This window comes from Sitophilus oryzae, unplaced genomic scaffold (assembly GCF_002938485.1).
Source record: "Sitophilus oryzae breed Bouriz unplaced genomic scaffold, Soryzae_2.0 scaffold_1720_pilon_pilon, whole genome shotgun sequence".
Classification (NCBI taxonomy): domain Eukaryota; kingdom Metazoa; phylum Arthropoda; class Insecta; order Coleoptera; family Curculionidae; genus Sitophilus; species Sitophilus oryzae.
In genome coordinates this window covers 1,038,051-1,059,838 of record NW_022146414.1, presented here as the reverse complement: position 1 = coordinate 1,059,838, position 21,788 = coordinate 1,038,051, and the positions used below count along the sequence as shown (strand labels likewise).

Genomic DNA, 21,788 nt, shown 5'->3' with positions numbered 1-21,788 from the left:
TGACAGAAAAAAGTATTTTTAATGGAACTTGACTATTTTGAAGGAGTATTTTATTTTTTTACATGTAAAAAACTATTTTTACACGTAAACAACTAATTTTTACGTGTAAAAATTAGGTCAATCCTGATATTAATCCAGCAACTAATCAAAATTTGACAACCGGTGAATAAAAATATAACAATTTACACAATAAAAACAAAAAAAATTTGGGTGTTATCTAAATATTTAATACGTAACTAACAACGATTACAAAATATTTTGTAAATAAAACTAGCAAATCGACGGCTACAACTATCAGATCAGTAAAAATATATCTCTTAAAAAATATTAGTGTATTAATAAGTCTTCTTTTTAAGACACTATAATTAATTAGGCACATTGACTACATTTTTTAGACACTTTGTCATCAACTTAAAATTAGTCATATTCGATTTTTTTTTTAAAATATATCTTTAACTATACCTAGATCATTTTTATAATTCATCAATTGCATAGACAATTTTAATCGCCAAAAATGAACAGGTTACAGATTCAGTTTAAGTAAATACTAAATCTCGTACGACCGAAAAAACAGCGTCATAATTGGCCTAGAAAATGACGATCGATGTCATCAAGCCACTTGACGTCATTTTTTTTTTTTTCGATCATACGGTATTTTATCCTTAATTCATCTTATCCTTAACATCTAAGGCTAGACCCACACAGAAAAAACAAAACTGTTTTAGTAAAAACGTTTTTCTCTTTTATAAAAACATTATGTTTCGAAGAGAAGCAAAATGATTTATTTACAGTTAGTATACACGGCAGCAGATATGGAACGCACGGTGACTAAAAATGTTTTATCATAAAACAACGATCCAGAGCTCGATGTCGAGCCTGTCTGTGACTAAACGAGCTTAAACGAGTCTTAAAGCTCGCGACTCTATGGGGTGCGTTAGCCCATTTAATCTGCGTTGAAGCATCACATGAAAACACATTTAGCCTAAAACGATTTTGATTAAAACTGTTTTGCTTTTTCTGTGTGCATCCAGGCTAAATAAGTACAGTGTGGTTGAATAAAACTAACGTCAGAGTAGGCACAGAAATAACGTATTGCAGTTAACTGAACCAGTAGCAGCTCCTAGTTAAAAAAATTGTGTTTTTGTCCCCTATGTTCTTGTGTGTCATATCTTTTTCTTAGTGCTTACTATGACGGCGTTTTAAATCGATCACAGTGTAGTTTATTAATATATGGCAATAAACACAATTATGTTTAATTATTCGAAAGAAAATTAGTGCTGTTTTTTTAATTTTGTTATAAAGTATAAATAAGAACAATTTACAAAAAACACAGAAGATATTAATTTAAGTATTAAGGGTAGTAAAAAGAGATTCGAGGTTAAAATGTCAAAATTTATATAAATAAATAAAATTTTATGAAATTAATGATGAAATATATGAATATCAATGAACGAATATTTACTAGATGGTTAAAATGCGTTTCTTTTTTCAAAACGATTGCATTTTTTCTTGTTAAGATTCTTCTCTCTTCTTTTTTATACTTATCTTAAGGTTTATTTTAACCTTTGCCTGCATAGGTTGGATTCTTAAAGGTCGATGTGGCTTGCTTGTAAATTGGATTCTCACCCTAGAAAAAATAACCAGTAAATCAATAACCAAAAAATATAAACCGCCATGTTTTTGGTGCCAAACAAGGGATGTGACACCAGGGACGATTTAAGCGATTTTTAATAGTTTGTTATGTGTAATAAGTGTTAATAATTTTTTTAATGTAATGTTGTTTAACAATATTTAATGATTATGCCAAATGATTCAATTCTCACAATTAGCTTTACAGAGTTTGCAAATGAAATATAATAAACCTTAAATATAATTTTGTAGTAAAATTCCATGTTTTTTGGTTTCAATTTCACCAAACGCAAAGAAATAATTGATAAAACCGCAGTTAAAACTTCCAGTGTATACGCTAGTCTTTAATCCGTTTTAACTTACAGGTAAAACGTATTGTGTAGACTAGGCTTTACACAGCTGTAGTCAAAATATTTATGAAAACAGGTGTTAATATGTTAGATTAAGTAAACATAAAATATTTGTAAAACGTAAAAATTAATATACAGGGACTGTTCAAAATATTCTAAAATATTGACAGATCGTAAAAATTCACGGTAACATTTTTTTTACTTACAGTATCCCACTTAGCCATCATTCTTTCTTTCTCAAATCTAGCAAATTCCCTCCTGTCGTGTATGGTGGTAAGCAATTTCCAGAGAAGTAATATGGCCATTCCGATCAGAACAATGGCAGCTATGACACCAAAAACTATGCCCAATACGAATACCTAAGAAAAAAAGTTAATTTCTATTTTTACAGGTTTATATTTAATTTGATGCTTTTTTTAATTACCTCTGGAGGACATGTTCTCTCTTCTTGTGCTCTAATGTGCAATTTTCTTTCGATGTCGTAGTAATAAACGTATGTGAATTGGCAGTGATCTTCGTCAGTATAATGGCACAAATATTCGTTATTTTCTTCGATAGCTGCAACAATAAAAGTTTTTAATATTCGCTAATTTTAAACTAATTTTTTTATTCATTCGATACATTATGGAATATATTTCATTGAGTTTTTATTTTATTTTTGTTTAACTGAACATTGAGCGGGACGTCCGTTCGGTTAAAACCGTGCAAAATAACCGAAGTGTATGGGGACTTTTAACTCTTGTTTTAGAATGAAATAAAACTGAGAAATGCCATCTCATACTCGCAGAAACAATAATATATTGTTATATTAGAACTAAAAATTATACTTTTTTTTCTGTAAGTAATTATATACCGAGAAACTATGGTTACACTCGTTGAATTTGACACTTTGTGTTAGTTTAATAATATATTTACGTACTTTTGTGCTTAGACGTAAAAGTGCTTTACTTTTATACCTAGGCGTTAAAATGACTTTTTTATACGGTCAGTCATGTCAAAAAATAATACTTTTGTTACGTTTGAAAAAAAGGTATTATCGATAGACCCTAGTATACATTCTGGTATTTATTTAATATGACGTATATAAATAAGGCGTCGTGGCAGCCATACGTATGTGGCATTTAATCTACAGGAAACAAGATAAAATGCACAAAGGCAATTAAATGTATAACACGCCCGAATAACAATTTTATTTGTTGTTTCTTAAAATGGGGTTTAATGAATTTTTTTCTTATTTGCTTTGAGATAACGTATCGTATTTTTTTTTGCTAATACTTTTTCGTTTTATTGTGGAGTTATAAATATTTGCTAAAATCGACGGTAATTGAGATTTTTGAAATTTATTTCATTCTAGTAGGTATTTATAACATTTATTATTATCATAATAGACGGTTTTATAAATGCCAAGCAAATATTTAGGAGAATTTCAATTATTTTTCTAGCATACCAATAAACCTTTTTTTGGTTTACACAACATTCCAGTTAGATGTAAAATTGTACAGGGTCTCCCATTTTCGCGTGTTTTACAGGGTTTCCCGTTTATGAGTAAAGCTACAAAGAGAAGCGGTTTTCGCATTACCATGCTACTTTTTTATAAAACTAAAGATGCTACACACAGATTTGTCCTAGCATTGTTAGTTTATTAAACACAGGACGAATTTGAAATTGTTGTAGTTTCCGACACCCCTCGTATCTTGGTTATCTTATAAGTTATCGAAAAGGTGAAAACATTTTTTACCCCCTTCGTATCTCGATTATTATATAATATAGAAAAGGTGAAAACTGAGTTCTGTGAAGCTTTTCACGTGGAATCCAGTGGCGTAACTAGTTTTCCGCTGAGAGATGTCATTCTTGAAATGCGACCCACCGGACTTATGTTTTCTTAAACGGCATACCTTGTATTTTTTTTATATGCTTTGTGATTTTTTTTATATGCTTTGTGATGAGCTTTCTTAAATGTAATATATTCTGTACTTTTTATTTTTATAAACAAGCTAAAAAATGCTATTTTCATAAACAAGTTAAATGTGCTAGCGTCTAGTCTTTTATTCTCTATTCGTCTAGTCTTTAGTCTAGTTATTCGATCGATAATTCAAAATCCAGGCTTGCGCATTACGCTTGAGCAGAGCTAACTGAGCGACTTATGCAAATTCCTTCACAGAATGTAGTTTGTTGACAATCTAGTTACTTTATAAATCTATGAGCGTTATGGCCAAAAGAGCTACCATTGTCTATAAAGCAAAAATAAATATTGACAATGGAAGTCCAAAATTCTTTTAGTTTTAATGTAGACACTTAATGTGCACAGACCCTAATGTACACAGACCGTAGTGGCACAGTCACAGCTGGTCGGATGAATTCGTAAGAACTTATTCCCATACAATATAACCGCTTCCTAAGTGCAACAGTCTACAATCAACCAATTAAGAAACAAGATCAAATTCTTAGAATTTAAATTCCACAAATACTATTAAAAAAATCAGACTATTTCAATCACGCCACCAAGGTATAATAAAGGTGTCTTGTAAGGTACGTGTAACCTTGGCGAATAATTTAGCGAAAAATTTACGGAATTTCTTTTTATTCGTAATCTAAAGTGCCGAACGATATCTAGCTTATCAAAATATCACTCGAACCAACTAATCAGTCGCTTTGGTGTTCTTAGAATGATATGTAGTGCGTAAAACATCATGTAATCGATTATTCCACAAAACTGAACACAATAACAAAACTATAACGCGTGTTTTTTTAGTGTACTCATGAACTTTTTTCCGAAAACATTGATAATTTTCTAAAATAGTTTGGAGACCACTAAATACTCTATACTCCCCAATAACCTTATTATAATAAGTAAGTTTCAAATAAAAAAAAAACTTTTTTTACATTTCACATAACGTAGGCAAAAAGGCGTTGCCTACCCCAGACAAAATCATAAAATCTCATTTTTATATCATTACATTATAAACCATTACAAATACAGCAAATATTCGCATTAAGAATTTTTCATCTAATTTTTATTCTAGTGATCATTTCTATATAACACTATTCGGATATTATAATTGCGGATCTAGCGCGCAATTTCTATATAACACTATTTCCCATAAAGGCTGTGCCTTTGGGAATCTTTCACGTACTTCGCAAACCGCAATGACTGGAAGGCCAATGTGTAAGAACAAGATAAAATAAGGAAGTAAGACGTGATTTAATTTTGTCGGTGGCTGTGCTCCGCAGTGATGCCAAATCTGAAAAAAATTCCCCCAATTTAGGGTAAAAAATAATTATATTGATTACTTATGCTATTTTTATTTTATTATCTTGACAATTTTCATCTACCCTGCTTTGAATTCCACAGCACGCCACTGATATTTCTTAATGAACTTTTAATTGAATTGACGTAGTTTTAAAAAGAATTTCAAAAAAATATGAGAAATGCTGGTTTAGGAAAATATTTCGATTTTTCTGTATCTCCCGGAATTTTAAGTGCTGTGAACGATACGATCAAATAATTTATATATAGGATGTACAAAGACAACTGTTTTGCGATAAAAGATTTATCAGGTGAAGCATAAATTGAATTTGACGCGAATAATACTTTGAAAAAATACGTATTTTTGATGCAATAAATCAAGAAAATACTAAATGAGATTAAGTGTTGTAAACAAGGAAGATATTTATAGGCGTATTTTTTTGTGTCCCTTTATAAATAAAAGTTACATAAAATTGAGAAACAAACAGTGCACAGGGTGATTATATTTTAGCCAATAGCTATGTCCGTAAATATTGTAATTTTTTAAAAAAAGTTTAAATCAAAAATCAGGTAGTGTGTAAATTTTATTATAAAATATGGTCTAAAAGATTGACTTAATTTACTAAGAATAAAACAATTAAGGAAGGAGCATACCAAAAAACTTATGGTGAGCGCGATGGGGACCTAATATGGCTGACTAAAATTCCGGTTTATTAGTGCAATTCTAATTTTATTTAAAACAAAAAAAACTATCTATGAGAAAGAAGAAAGAATACCCTAGTAGATAGCTAACTTGTAACACGCGTGTCAGTGTTGACACGCAAACTAAATTTTGGTGACACGCATCTGCACAGATGAAGAATTTCATAATTTAAATACTATATGATCGAAAAAAAAAACGTCGTCAGCGATAGTTATTAAATGAACATCAATGACATTCCTCATATAATTTTACATATAAAATGACAGCGATCATAATTGCGTTAACTTCGGTCTGCTACGGTACAGTATTCTTTATCCGGTGTTACTGTAATCGACTATCAGCGCCCAGCGGTGCAGAGCTAAACTAAATCTGGGAATTCTCGGGCAGGCTGACGATAACGCCAGCTACATCTCGGACATGTTTTGTGCCACAAAATTGACCAAAAGGTTGGTTTCTTATTTCTATAATTAATGATTATACACTTTATTTGATATTTATTAACACTTTTGCTTTCTTTCAAATACTACAACGCGTTTGTCGTAATTTGCGTAGCTTTAGAATTGTAACGATCAAACTGAAGGTTATAGACAGCATTTAAATTGCTTTTGTGTCAATGCAATGTGCTTGAAAAAATACAAACTGAATATAAATTATCTACACAAAACACAAATTAGAAAATCTACATCTTCTTCTTAAGGTGCCGTGCAGATTCCTGCGTAGGCGTTCATCTTTTTCTTCCTCATCAGATGGTTCTATTAACTGCAGCGACTTGGAGTGCTTGGAAGTCCTTCGCAGTCTCAGAAAAATAGATCTTGTTTGTTTGATCTCCTGATCTGGACCCCACGTTTCGTTAACCATGCATCCCAAATATTTAAATTGTGTAGCCTGCTTGATGCTCCATTTAAGTAAATTCTGGTGTTCGGAATATTGTTTCTGCTAACAGCCATAAATTCAGTTTTTGTAGCATTTATGTTTAAACCCAGTCTTTGGCTTTCATTGTTAACCTTATTTAGAAGGATTTGGAGATAATTTGCATTGTCTGCCAATATCACTGTATCATCCGCATATCGGAATCGGATATTATTAATTGGAATGCCATTTATTTTCAAACCAATGGGACTATCGGAGAATGACTCAGTGAATGCTCTTTCCACATATAAATTGAACAACATTTGAGACAGAATACACCTTTGCCTTACCCCCTTTTTTATTTCAAAATCTTCAGTTACTCCCACGCTATGTATACGAATTTCAGTTTTGGTTCCAATACAAATTACTGATGAGCCTTATATCTTTTCCATCAAGTCCCAAGTCTCTGAGGTATGATATAAGGAGGTTAGGTTGTAGCCGTTCAAAAAAAAATCCAAATTGACTTTCTCCACTTACTTCCTCACATTTTCTGTAGTCTTGTATGCAGCACCCGTAGAAAGAGCTTAAGAAAGTGGCTCATTAGACTAATAAGACGATACTCTTTACACGAAGTTGCGTTACTTGACTTGGGTAGCGTGATAAACGTAGAACGAAGCCAGTCTTCAGGAATGTGACCGGTGTCATAGATGTTATTGAAAAGCTGTACTAGAGTTTTTAAGTTTTGTTCTTTAATTAAGTGGAACGTTTCCGAATACATATCATCAGGCCCTGGAGTTTTGCCGTTTTTCATTAACCTAATATAAAAATAAAATAATAAAATCTACATAAACCAGCGTAAATAAACAAATGGTTGCCTATCTTGCAACGGTCTAAGACACTCGAAGAAATTTCTCAGGACTGAGAAAAACTAAAGATTTTCCTTGATTTAAGTAAGAACAATCTTCGGATTGTCATGGGGTTTTTAACAGGACACTGTCTCCTCAATGAACACCTCAAAAGATTGAAGCTAAGAAACAAGGGCGAATGCAGATTGTGTGGGGAAATACCAAAACACTTCATCACTGAGTACGCCGAGATGACAACCATTCGTGCCATAACTTTTGTACGATTGATATCGGAGATGGAGAACTACCCTCTGTACAACCGTCTCAGATACTGTAGGCCTGAGACTGTATGAGTTATAACCCAAGAAAGGGGATACATAATAGGTCGTGTAAGGTCGTGGTGATTAACTTCCTCCATCCCATACAATCTTCATCTACCGCAAGACATCATCCTAACCGCAAAAAATCATCATAAACAATAAAATTCCAGTTTTAGCCTAAGTCTAGAATTAAGCCACGAAAAAAAAACGCCTGATGATTAAAAATAATTAAAGATAATCCCAGCCTTTGAAATATTAAGAAAGCAAAAGAATGAAAATATTGACACAGCAATTTCAGTTTGTAATACTATGAGATTAAACGAATACCTACTACTCTCATGCCTATGGCATTTTATCTATATCACCTTTCTTCTTATCAGTCATTTGTGAATTTAGCAGCTTTCAGTGATAATACAAACGAATTAATTAGTTGTAGTTATTTAAAATGCAATTAAATGTGTAAGAATAAAAGCATTATTTTATTTTTTTAGAGAGCATCTCTATGATAACTTATTTCTCTAAGGTTCTTCAGACCCTGTTTTTTTTGTAATATAAGCTCTTGTTTCAGATGAATAAAATACAATTATAGATGTACTTGGATATGGTAGATAATTATGTATATTAGTGTGATATTATGACAGCAGATTTTCCATTGGAAGTGAGTGGAAAATGAATATACCCCATATTACGGATAAATACTATATTACATATGGTATATTTTATTTGTTGGGTATACTTACCTTTATACCCAACTACTTTATCATTACTGCCAGTACGGTAAGTTGAAAAAATCTAGAGTATAATAAAAAAATATTATCATACTGTCTTAAGCCTTATTGTGAACTTTCATAATCAAAGGCCAAAATGACATTGCCCGCAAATTTTGAAGTATAACAGAGGCAGAACTAAAGTTTAACTTTTTCTACTAATTGAAAATTACTACTAATAATTTTGACGTTCTTAATGCTTACATTCAAATTAGAAGGACAAATTTCTACGCTCATTGAAACCACTAATTTAATCCATTAATTTCGAGGTTCTCAATGAAGCTTTAATCCCTATTTAATACGGATATTATATAGTTGTTCTTCTCACGATACTTTTCCTCGTTTTAACTTATAGCGTAGTACGACGGTAACGCTATGAATATCCATATGAAAAATAATCAAGGTACCCAAGATCTACAAACCAGGGGTGCAACTTTGTTCAAGTTAGCAACCGATCGTTTAGAAGCGATGTCGAAGCCAGATCGGTACTATGTTCATTGCAAAACTATTGTCGCTCAAATGCTGCGAAATATGATATCACTATCACACTCTTGCACACGTGTGCGACACGGTTTAGGCTATGTCTAGGCAGTCGCCTCGCCACAAAGCGAGAAATCAGAATATCGCTACGAATCGATGTTGCTACTGAACATAGTGCCTCAAGCTACAAATTACTTTACTATCGCTTTGAAACATGAACAAAGTTGCACCCCAGATGTAAACAGAAAAATGCTAGGTTGCCACTTATTTATTAAAAAAGTTTATTAACAAAGATCGTATATGATTAATTACAACAATTATGGTATTTAATTAAATTATAAAGATTTTTTCGTGAGTTTTTTTTTATTTAAAGATTTTATCTATTGATATATGATATTAATTTGTTTCAGTATGATCCATAATAACTGAGAATTGAAAAATTTATATACGTCAGTTATCAAGTTTCATAATTCAATTTGACATCACAGTTGTTTACATTTTTATGTTTTGGATAGTATATATTTTAAGATGTCATTTATCTTCTCGGTGGTTCGTGATACATATATAGGGTGATCCGAATATAATCCGGGTAATCCATATTCTACAGATAAGAATCAGCAAAAAAGTTTGTATAGATTTATGTCCTAAAACGCTTCATATCGGAGATACAGGGGGCAGCAGTTTCATTTCAGGTTTTTCCAAATAATTTCTGAACTAACTTCTGACATTTGGAGGAAAATTTTTGTCTGGGTGTTTTTTACATGAAAAATAATTTTTTGCATAAAAACGAAATAAAAATGAAAGTTCTACACCCTGTATCACCGAATCGAAACATTTTGGGATATCGAATATATTGCCCAAGTTTACGGATTACAATTCGGACCACCCTGTATAATAGAAATAGTATTTATTTAAAACTCTTTTATTGTTTTTATGAAGATGCTGAAACTAGACCATTCACCTTGTGAAATATTGAACAAAGGGTTCTATTAAGTCTATGGTCAAATTTAACTGTAAAGAAACAAAAGATTTGTATATATTGGGTCAAAATATTATTAATTACTTCTGTTGGACATCTAATAATTTAATACCTAAGCCACAGTTAGAAAATCCCAGACACTACACAAATATTTTAAGGAACGATGCACACCAATTTAATTTTTTGTTGGATAATGTTGAACCCAGAATTAAAAAAAAAATGGTCAAGTGCGAGTCGGACTCGCGCACGTACCATTCATTATCTATACAACATTAGACACTATATTATTATAAACTTTTTTCCGATTTAGCTGAAATTTTGAATTAAAAAAAAAATTAAGAAACACATTACTAAAAATTGTATTAATCAATAATAAATATGTAAAAAGTAAAAATAAATATGTAAAAATTTAAAAAAAAACGATTAAAAAAAGTCGCCTTGACTAGGATTCGAACCTGCCTTACTACGGCTCCAACGTCATAGCAGCGTAAAGTCCTAACGCTTTAACTACGCGGCCACCGAGGACTTGTAAGATTCTGTGTAAAATTCTTACTTAAAGGATAGTTTAGTGAAAGTACTTTTTTTATTTATAAACATTTATTTAATTCTGTTTTTAGTATTTGTTCTTATAGCGGCAACATATATATATATAATATAAGCGTATATTAAGCTCAATAGTCGAATTCGAGAAATTCGAGAAAAATACGCAAATCTAGTTTTGAGCAAGGAAAATATTCTTTGCTCAAAATCGATTCCTTGCTAATTTAAATATCCCAAACCCGAAAAATGAATTTTATTCGATTATTTTTTTTGCTTATAGTGTAATTTGATTGCATTGGTTTCACTCTTTTTGGTTGGATTGGTTTAGTTATTTGGCGAGTTGGTTAGGGTGGTTATTTGGAGGGTGTTAATTCACTGGTTGGTTGGTTTTTCGGGTTTGGGAAATATTTCTTGCTCAAAACTAGATATGCGTATTTTTTTCGGGCATTGCCCGAATTCGACTATTGAGCGTAACAGATACATTATCTGTGAAAATTTCAACTGTCTAGCTATAACGGTTCATAAGATAGACCTTTGTGACAGACGGACGGATAGCGAAGTCTTAGTAATAGGGTTCCCGTTTTTACCCTTTAGGTACGGAACCCTAAAAAACAAGAAATATTAATGCGTAACACTATTTCTCCTAGGCATAAGTTAGAAATTACTTTTCTTTCTCTAATTTTTTATTTCGGACTTATACATCTTATATTTTTCATAAATATTAATAAATTTCACAGAATTTCTTCTGGCGTCTTCGACGTCATTTTAGAAACACCAAAAGTTAAACCATAGTCAACTGAGACATGAATCAACCCATCTGAACAATTGAAATTTATCGAATTTAGATGGTCAAATTAAATTTAAATGAAATTAATTCTTGGTCAGTTGACTTGACTAGTAAAAACTAACTTAAGAGAAAAACTAAACAAAGTGTACAAAAATATGTTAATTATTAACGATCTTAAAATTAATTGTTACCATATTGATTTTTAGTACTGGCTGTTCAAATTCCGATATGTCGGAATTAGGAGTCCCGTTACCGATCCAGACATATTTCCTGGACCCCCCACCGAAAGGAATACGCTACAGGCCAGCTTCGTGGCAACGTACTATATCATCACGCAGTTATCTCTCATAGTGTTCATAGTGCTGACCGCGGCCTATTCCAAAAAACTACCCCCACCAGAAAAACGTATTACAGCTGCCCTACTATGTTCCTTGGTATTCTATATTGTCAATTTGATATTTGTCAATATCGTCACAGATACTTGTAAGTAGAATTCTCTATATTATCTTGCTAGTTTAGGATGATCACATAAAAAATATCGTAACTAATTGTCACGCTATTAACACAGAATAAGAAATAATTATTCTGTATAGGCTTGGTGTATTTCAGTTGATTTCAACAAATTCCGACCGCAGCGCTTCGACGGCAAAAATTAGAAATTATCAGTACCTGTTTCAGCCGCCGTCATGTCGATCGCATTAAAATAATATTGAAATCGTGGTTTTGTCATAATATTTAATTATTTTAGTTTTTTGCTAGTGCAGTTATTGAGACTATAAAACACCCAGGTACGTGGTTTGTGTGATGTAACGCTGTTTCGGGTAGTAAAAAATAAGTGAAAAAAATTAGAACTAGCCGTCGTGTTTTGTTGTGACAATTTCAAATGTTAATAAAATTGCAGAAAGAATGTTAACGCGTAAAGGAGAGCGTAATTATGGTGTTGTTGGGTGCAATAACATTCAATAACTCAACTTTCCCGGATATTGAACTCTCCCGAAACAACATTTTATAGCTTCATAGTTTCTCACACCGATTTTATCAAAAACAAAAATGAATTCAAGCAGTTCGACGAAACAAGTGAGTAAACAAAGTGCTCGTCACATAATCAAAAAATTAAATAGACATATACTATGAGAGGATAAAATATAATTTGCAATATTAATGGTATACTTTTTTTAATCAATTAGTGATTAGATGTTTTAGGAACATGCCCCTCTAGCAAAATCGGTGATTAAAACTATGCTCGCTACCGTAGTTGAACTCATCCAAAAAGTTTTTTTAACTGGAATACTAAATTATAATACTAGTTAGACCTTATGAAGAAATCAAAATATTTACTTTTCTATTTTTATTTTTAGAATTTTCACAAATTATTATTATTTAATACTTTTAGAATAATTAAATAATACATTTTTCGTATTCTCGCTATTGAAACCCGTGTATTTATAAGTACTAGTTGTTTACGATATTCTCCGGTAGTGGCAGCACCGGCGGAGAATGAACCAAGCATATACTGTGCTATTAGCCCTGATCTTGTCCTAAGAAAGCAACCTTAATAACTTAAAGCGCGGTCCACAAATCGTAGGATAAGTCGTTAAGTCTGGACCGCACTTGAACACTCTGTATAAAGCCCTTTGAATAAGAAGACTAAGGAAGGAGCATAATGCTATCCATGTATTCATGCATGGTGGGCGGAAAAGGCACCATAAAAGCTCTCTAGGGTGGGGATCCTTGACAGTTCTGTTTGACGATTCATTTGACACATTTGAATTTGATTTGAAATTTTGTGGATTTGTCAGTCTTTACGGAGCTTATTTTATGTTATTTATTATTTATTCTACTACTGATAGTTGTATAAAGGTAGTAAATCTAGATGGAAATTGTGGCAGAACTTAAATTAACAGTGACACTATCGCGATTTATCGAAAAAGACTCTAAAATAGTTGGTTGTGTAGCGTGCGGTAGATCTCGGCAAAAATTGAGTGAAATAATGAAACAACTTTTCGCTAGTAAGTGACTATATAATATACATACGTGTAGTAAACCAATCATTTATGAAATTCACTTAAATTAACTAAATTATATATTTTTCTTGCATTTTAGCTTTTATTTATTACTTGTCAAAGATTAGATGTCAAAGAATTTAGATACGTTAATTTGACTTACCTGCTTCAGTAGCGTATCGGATGTTTGTGTTAATAAATACTTATTATAACTTATCTATTTTTATTAGAATTATATATTTTTATAACAATTTTAATAACTACCAACATTTATTCACAACGTAAAATAAAACAACAAATTATTGAGTCTACCCCACGTCTACCCTACATCATAGTTTTACATTTTTTAAATAAAATTAGAACGACACTGATAAACCGGAATTTAAGTCGGCTATATTTGAGGCCCATCGCGGTGTACCTAAGATTTTTGATATGCTCCTTCCTTAGTCTTCTTATTCAAAGATAAAGCCCCATTAAATAATCTAACTTCTATTTTTTTTGCAGTTCAAATAGCCTTCTTCCTAATCGTAATGTGCATCGCTTGTTTTTTAGGAAGTAAGTAGTAGAAAAAATTAACTTTTTAACCATGTATAGACATAAATCCAAAATATAACTTTATCCAGACTAATTTTCCTTTCAATGGTTTTCAGTTTGCGGTGCAGTAATCATAGTCAGCTTATTTGAGATGGTCAGTAATTTCCCTTCAGAATATTACTCTGCCATTTTGACAGCTCAAGCGTTGTGCGGTGTGATATCGGCTATAATTCAAATTATAACCATCAGTCTTAGCAGTGATTCCCCCATGCTAGGAGGATTCATATTTTTTGGAATCGGTAAGTTTCTTTTATTTCAATTTAACAGATTATAAAACTTTTTTTATATCATTATTTTATAACGCATTACTAATCCAAGAAATATGCGGAATAAGCATTTTTTATCTTATTTTTATTGTAGAGATTACCTAAGACATATTTAAATCATTTTTGATTACTGCCGTTATCGCACAATTCCTATATATGTAATATATTATTCATTAAAACCCTCTATATGATTTACGTGAAGGCGGATTGATTTACTTTATATGCCTCTAATGGGATATTAAAGTGAATCTGCTACGTACTCCTCAGACCGCAATGACTTGAAGGCTAATGTGTAAGAAAGAGATAGAATAAGGAATTAATGCGTGATTTAATTTCTTCCGCGTCGACCGCCGTCCTGGGCAGTGATGCAAAATCTTAAAAATGTTTCCCCCAATTTAGAGTAAAATAATTATATTGTTTATTATGTTAGTCTATCATTTCGCGAATTTTTGCCTACCCTGCTTTGCGTGCACTGTGGGCCACTGCTATATATACCATTCTGGTCATCGTAAATGCGTGGTCTGGAATTTAACGTGTATGACAGTAATGTAAACAGCTTTATGGAAAATCAAATGTATTAAAAAGAGATAAAAGTTGGGTTGATACATATTTCTTCTATGCGGTATTGCCGGATTTTGCATAAAAATTTCAAACCGCACAAGTAGGCGTTTGTGAAAAACGTTGCATCTAGGACTAGAACTTTATTTTTCACAATTAGTTACTCTACAGCTGTAATAGATTACATTTAGCTTAGATATATTATCTTCATTTCAATAGTATACATGGATTTTTTTAAAATAGTTTATTCTTTTTCTACTCATATTTTCTTACACTGCTAAAAACCGGCAATACTGTGTGCCGCTTTTTATTTTGTCTCTCTGTCTGTCAACGGGTCATTTATCTCAACCAGTCTCTATCCTATGCGTTAAAATACAGACCACGTAGACGAAGTGTCCAGGATGGTATGTATAACGGAATATATTTTTTTCTAGGTACTGCAATGGTCTGTGTGACATTATCCATCTACACATATTCCAAAAAAAATTCGCAATACTTCATCTACCATGTCGGTAACGATCCCATGGAACATACCGTGCAACCAAGTCGTAGATTCCTGGTAAGGATGTGGACCAAAGCCAAACATCCCTTGAAGAACACCAGAATCTACATGATCTCATTGGTTATAGTGTCCGGTACCACCGCAATAATGTACCCTGGTGTGATGTCACTAGTCGTTGCTGAACTTAGTGACGGAATTAGTGATAACAAATGGGCAGGTAAGTGCATTAAGCCTCCAGAAGCAACAATTTATCGTACGATTTGCTTGGGTCTACAAAACATTATAGATAAAACGTAGCGCGTGGATAGCAAATTTGAACAAATTTTAGGAGTGCACAAACTCGGAAGATTTAACAGTTTGAACTCATGGGCATAGGTTTCCGCGGTTTTCACAGAAGTCGTACCGTGTGGAGACTCACAACGATTTGTTTATGAGTTTTATTTTAATTTAAGTCAGCTAATAAGAATACAGTGACAGGGAAAAAGAAAAATCAGGCCTACAAGATTATTATTGAAAAGTTTAAACAAATAACAAGAACTAACCACAAGGAGTGTTTCCTCCATGATGATATGACATAATCAAAAGACTGAACGACTAGTCGTTGCAATGCGGACATAGCTTCGTCTGTACGTTTTATCTGTAACGTTTTATCAACGCAAGCAAATCGTTCGATACGTCGTTCCGTGTGGACCGCACTTAATCCTCAATACAAGGATAATACTTATAGTAAACTTTCTATTTATAGAGTTCTATTTTGTCCCCGTGGTAACATTCCTAGTCGCAAACCTTTGCGATTTAATTGGAAGACACTTGGCAACAAAAATAAAACAGGTAAAAATTGATTTAAGCAAAAAAAATTAATGGTTCATTAATTCATGGTTCCGACACAAATTACCTATAACAGATGCGAAAGAACACCGAATTACGCGTTCAGGTTTCTGTGACCTTCAGAAAGAATTCATAGACAATCCGCATCAATGTATAGTTTGGGTTATTATTTGTTTGGGTGAAAATAATCTGCACCAATATGTTATCGAGGCATATAATCTCACAGTAATTTAATAGATTGCTCGTCATATTATATCAGTTCGTAGGAGATTAGGAAAAAAAAAAAGATATTTATAGTATAAAAAATTAATTTATTTAACAAAATTTAATTAAAGATGTGACAAAATAGTTACTTTTCTATTGGTTCTATCGGACTTTTTTCGACTATATAAATCTTTATTATTTGTAAACTTTAATGCATAAAATATTTTCAATCTAATAAATAATTTAATGATGTAAATAAGAGGAATTTCTCACATGGGTGGTCAAATTCTATAGTTTTCATTATATCAAACAGCCTCTGAATGTTTTCTTCAGTGCAAAACTCATCAAAATTTAATATAAATAATTTTTCCATTTCCAGTAAATAAAATGAACAAATTTTTCCACTTTCATGATCAAAGGCTTTTAAATGGGTAAATAATTTCGAGTTATCCAGAGATTCGGATTCTTTTGCAAATTTTAGACAAATATCACATTGATGTATTTGAAGACCCTTTTAATTGATGTAGTCAAACATAATTAAAGGCATTTTGAGTTGAAAACATTTCTCAGAGGCTGTTTGATATAATGAAAACTATAGAATTTGACCACCCATGTGAGAAATGTCCTCTTATTTACATCATTAAATGATTTATTAGATTGAAAATATTTGATGTATTAAAGTTTACAAATAAAGTTTTATATAGTCGAAAAAAGTCCGATAGAACCAATAGAAAGGTACTATTTTGTCACATTTTTAATTAAATTTTGTTAAATAAATTAATTTTTTACACTATAAATATTTTTTTTTCCTTATAAATAAACACATTTGTATCCCATTTTAAATAAGATATACAAATTACCAAAACTTAGAAATAACAGTTCAAAAGTTCAACAAAAATCCTACACCCGTTTTTAAAAAGAAACATATAACCACGCACTATGTCATTCCAGCAAGCGAATACGACACAGCATAGGTTTCCGAACTAAACGACTGGTGTATTTACACCAGTCAATAGGCGTATGGGGTTTGCCGAGCGGTTTCCGATGCAGTCGCTTTCTTTCGCATCTGTTATAGGTAATTTGTGGTTCCGATCTTAATCCAAAAGGCGCATTCTCACGACTCGCGTACTTGACAAACATTTGTAATTGGTATACAGGGTATACAGGGTGCGCCGGGCATCTATACAAAATTTCTAAGTTATTCATAGGAACTACGCCGCACTCCCGCCAGACCCTGTAGGCCAATAAAAAATACTTGCCAAGTACACGAGTCGTGAGAACGCGCCATAACACTAACATTAGTCCTAATCCCAAGAATATGAATCAACGTTAACGAAGGCTAGCGTTCATGCTTCCAACACATCGATCTCAACATTAGATTTAGCCCTAACGGGTCCTAAGAAATATGGCATATTTTATATTCTTAATCTTAGTGCCTAATATAAATTAATTGGCGCATTTTATTTGACGTGTTGAATTTGACGGTTTATAAATGTTAATAATTATCTATTTTTTGGTCTAGAAATGACTAATATTTATTAACAAATTTATATACAAGTATACAAGTGAATGTAATCATTGTGAAAATTAATCTCTCTAGTTTTCTAAATTCTAAAAATATTTGTAAAGTTAGGTTAACTCAAAACATGCGTTTTATATCATCGCCTTCCACACAAAGTGTCCTAACTAACACTTTAAAAATTTTACAGTAGAGCGAAAAAAATGTCTTTTAGTTTGATGGAAAAATTAACTTTTGTTAGATATGCCATTTATTTTGTCTGCTATAGCATAAGAGCCTTTTCTGTTACAGTTTTCAGTTACGACACTGTGGGGACTGTTACAGCGCTTCGAAGTCGCGGATCGTCCGCGACTTCGAGCAAGTACCATGAGTTTATATGAACAATTTCAGATAGTCGCGTATGCTCCGTCCGGATGATTTCGTCTGACGGCTATCTTGAAAAAACACGACGGACGGTCCGCTCCATCTGAAAGCGCTGTTAGTTGACAATAAAATACTTTTTTTTTTGCTCTACTGTAAAAATGTTAGATACGACACTGCGTATGGAAGGTGGCGATATGAACGCAAGCGCATACTAGAATATTCTTATGTCAAGTAGGAGAAGTTATTTCTTTAATTTCTCTTTCCTTAGCCTCAATCAGAACCTTGAAATTAGCAGAATAAATTAGTGGTTTCTAATATACCTTATAGTTAAAAATTTATGATCATTCACAATGGCTAACAAATACAATCAAAAATTAATAAATTATCCTAGCAACAGATTGCGGTAGCCAGATGTATCCATAGAGAAAGCATAATAATTAGCTTATAAAACAACAAACTTTTAATTTGTAACCACAATTTCTCTTGACGTATGACAATCAAAGGCCAAAATGACATTGCTCGCAAATTTTGAAGTGTAATTGGTGGCAAAAGTTAATAGTTTGTTAACTTTTTACACTCACTGAAAATTACTACCACTAATTTTCACGTTCTGAATGCTTACATTGAAATTAGAGGCAGAAACTTCTACGCTAATTGAAACCACTAATTTATTCCACTAATTTCGAAATTATGAATGAAGCTTTAAGGTTAATTGCTTAGGGTTAATGTTAGAATACTCAAAATATGAACCAACCATAAATAAAAGATCTCTAATTTTTTGGTTATAAACTTTCAGCCTAACCACGAATGGGTGGTGTTAGCAATCGCGATCCTTAGGATAGGATTTATTCCGCTGTTGACTTATTGCAACGTCCAGCCAAGGTTTCACATACCAGTATTATTCTATGACGTGCCATACGTCATGTTTACGATTTTATTTATGTTTTCGAATGGATACCTTATTAATCTGTGTATTGTTACAGTCCCTACGAGGTAAGCGATACATACTCAGCATTGGGATCCCGGAAACAGTAAGAGATACAGGGTGGCTTAAATTGGGGCAAAGTTGCCTGTTAGTGATTGTGATGTTAGTGATAATCCGTTTAGCAATTGAACTTATTTTTATAATTTCTGGGAATATGGCAGCGAAACTGAAATTTCCGATTTTCACTTTTATTTTTTAGTTTAGAGTTTATTTTTCACCAGTTAGAAAAAATCTACAAATACATTCTCAAAGACACTTTCTTAGTTTCATAGTGATGTGCAAAATCACTTACGAGGTTTCGTTTTTCTGGAACCATCATCTTTATTTTTTTAAATACGTATATGGGTTTTCTATTTCATTTTTTAGAAGCTTATGATCTCCCAAATACAATGATGTAGCGCACTTGCCCAAGAAATGTATAATGAAGAATATTCTCATAACAGGCAATATGTTTGGGCAACGGCCCAGCTACGTCGAAACACCGGTTCCCATTAGAACACCGAAGTTAAGCGACGTAAGGCGATACTAGTGGATGGACGGGTGACCGGTTCGAAACTCTGTATCGTGCTGTTGTCCAAAAAAGGCAAAAGTGTAAAATCTATTGACACACACTGCTCATTCACGCCGCGCCGGTTCGAGGCCGGATGAGATCCGATATCTCGTGAGTAAGAGTCGATTTAGACACTTGTCAAGTCGGTAGGCCATTGACCATGATATGACCGAGGACCGCGATTCGGATTCCGCGTAAACAAAGTAGGCCCCGTCCAGATTAGCCCTGGCAGCAAAAAGAAGACGTTAACTGAAATCTTTACTTTTTTTAGGCAATATGTTGGAGGGGGATGGGTTTACGGACCGGGTCACTTTCGTGCGTGTAAAAACAAGCAACATTTTTCGGGTAAGTGCGATAAATCATTGCATTTGGGAGATTATAAGGTTCTAATAAATGAAATTAAAAAGCCAGGTCTCTATTTAAAAAAAACAAAGTTGATGATGGTCTCAGAAAAATGAACCGTGTTAAGTGATTTTTCATGTCACCAAAACATAAAGCTAAGAAAGTTTCTTTGAGACTGTCTTTACATATTTTTCTGTCAAAATAAACTTCTAAAAAATGAAAACTGAAAAGCGGAAATTTCAGTTTGCCATATTTCGGGAAATGACAAGAATAAGTTCAATTACTAAACAAATTTTACCATTGGGCCCACCAACAGACAACTGTACCCTAATTTAAGCCACCCCGTATCTCTCATCGTGTTCTAGACCCCAATAGTCTAATTTTTTATATTCTTTTTTTTAGTGCTCAAAACGGCGAAGAAAAATCTCTAATTACAGTCATGACTGTACTGTCTGGAGTTTTTTCAACGGCAATGTGTTCCTTCCTATCTTTAATGTTTGTACATATTGTATGAGTCTCAAAAAAAATATTAATTTTAAGATTAGAAATAAATACTATTAAGGAAGTGAGATTATTTTTGTCTATTATTTCGAGTATTGCTTATAAATAGACTCTTGATAATGTGCGTCAATCAGTGGCGTTTCGTGAGGGAACATAATAATATAAGCGATACCAATTAAACTTTTAGTTAAGTAAAAAAGTGCGCGATTTTTAAATTCATTGTTGCCAACCATGGATATATTAGGCGCCGGGCTCACTTACTGGAATTTAAATTTCTCGCTGGGGATTCAGGTGATAGCTCTGCTGTAAAAAATGTCACGTTGCCATATTTATTTATCTATTTCCTAAAAATGGCATTAGTTGATTGAATTAACACTTTAGTTTTGTATTACCAGTTTTTAGTTTAAATGAATTGTGTTGTGATACTTTAAGCTTTAATGTAAATAATAACTGGTTATAATAAGGGCTGGCAAAGGTTAGTCTTGGGTCGAGATTTCCGTATGTAAGAAGAGTACAATGCGTTTATAATGTACTGAACAAAGAGACAACAGTAAACACGTTGCCAAACGTATGAAATGAATCGAGAAACTGTGCACATTGCTAAGAGACGTGGAAGGGGATATAGCAGATTAGTCGCAGTTAACCGGTCGACCGAATCAGTACCTCTGTCAGTACTTAAAGTTCTAGGGAAAGGTGTACATCATGCATTTAGCTTCACGATTTAATTACGTCTCGTGATACTTTATTTGTTTATTTATTAACAAGTCGTTGTAATTTTCCCTATAGCTTGAAAATTTTTAAGTGCAAGCTAGAAACACTTTTGCATTTTTGGTAAACATAAGTGAAATTGAGTTGGTTTTCGACAGTGGTCGGGCTATTAGAACTCTGAATTCAAAAATCGATATCTCGAAATCTATTAGAAATAACTGTAGTTTTTTCAAAAAAGTAAATAGATGGGTTGTTACAATTTTTGAATGGAAAAAAAACAACCTTATCGAATTTTTCTTATGTAAACATATTGTAAAAGATCCTATCTTAATAAAAAAAGTTTCAATATCTAAAGTGTTTCTTGAGTTA

At 32.5% G+C, this 21,788-nt stretch overlaps 2 protein-coding genes across 3 annotated transcripts in view; one reads left to right on the top strand and one right to left on the bottom strand.

Annotated features, from left to right (window-relative positions):
• Positions 1-205: 205 nt before the first annotated feature.
• The window catches only part of LOC115881443 (integrin beta-PS), a 36,363-nt gene continuing 14,780 nt past the window's right edge, over positions 206-21,788 (bottom strand). For both annotated transcript variants that reach the window (XM_030898918.1, XM_030898919.1), the window contains exons 12-14: positions 2,404-2,537; positions 2,186-2,338; positions 206-1,627 (exon numbers count right to left, since the gene is read on the bottom strand). In XM_030898918.1, the coding sequence (XP_030754778.1) occupies positions 1,559-1,627; positions 2,186-2,338; positions 2,404-2,537 (356 nt within the window). In that variant the 3' untranslated portion in view covers positions 206-1,558. The remainder of the gene's footprint in view (positions 1,628-2,185; positions 2,339-2,403; positions 2,538-21,788) is intronic.
• On the top strand, positions 4,519-20,781 carry LOC115881444 (equilibrative nucleoside transporter 1-like). The gene is made up of 9 exons (XM_030898920.1): positions 4,519-4,829; positions 8,512-8,720; positions 11,703-11,979; positions 14,004-14,054; positions 14,150-14,332; positions 15,352-15,636; positions 16,165-16,250; positions 19,130-19,326; positions 20,613-20,781. Exons 2-9 carry the CDS (start codon positions 8,613-8,615, stop codon positions 20,722-20,724), a joined length of 1,299 nt encoding a protein of 432 aa, XP_030754780.1. The 5' UTR covers positions 4,519-4,829; positions 8,512-8,612; the 3' UTR covers positions 20,725-20,781.

What these genes read in the sequence shown, in the direction of transcription:
- LOC115881444 (XM_030898920.1), top strand. Translation starts at nt 8,613, where the DNA reads ATGAATATACCCCATATTACGGATAAATACTATATTACATATGGTATA. An exon ending in TGGCAACAAAAATAAAACAG is followed by an intron (nt 16,251 to 19,129) that starts GTAAAAATTGAT and finishes ATAAACTTTCAG; the next exon opens with CCTAACCACGAATGGGTGGT. An exon ending in ATTGTTACAGTCCCTACGAG is followed by an intron (nt 19,327 to 20,612) that starts GTAAGCGATACA and finishes TCTTTTTTTTAG; the next exon opens with TGCTCAAAACGGCGAAGAAA.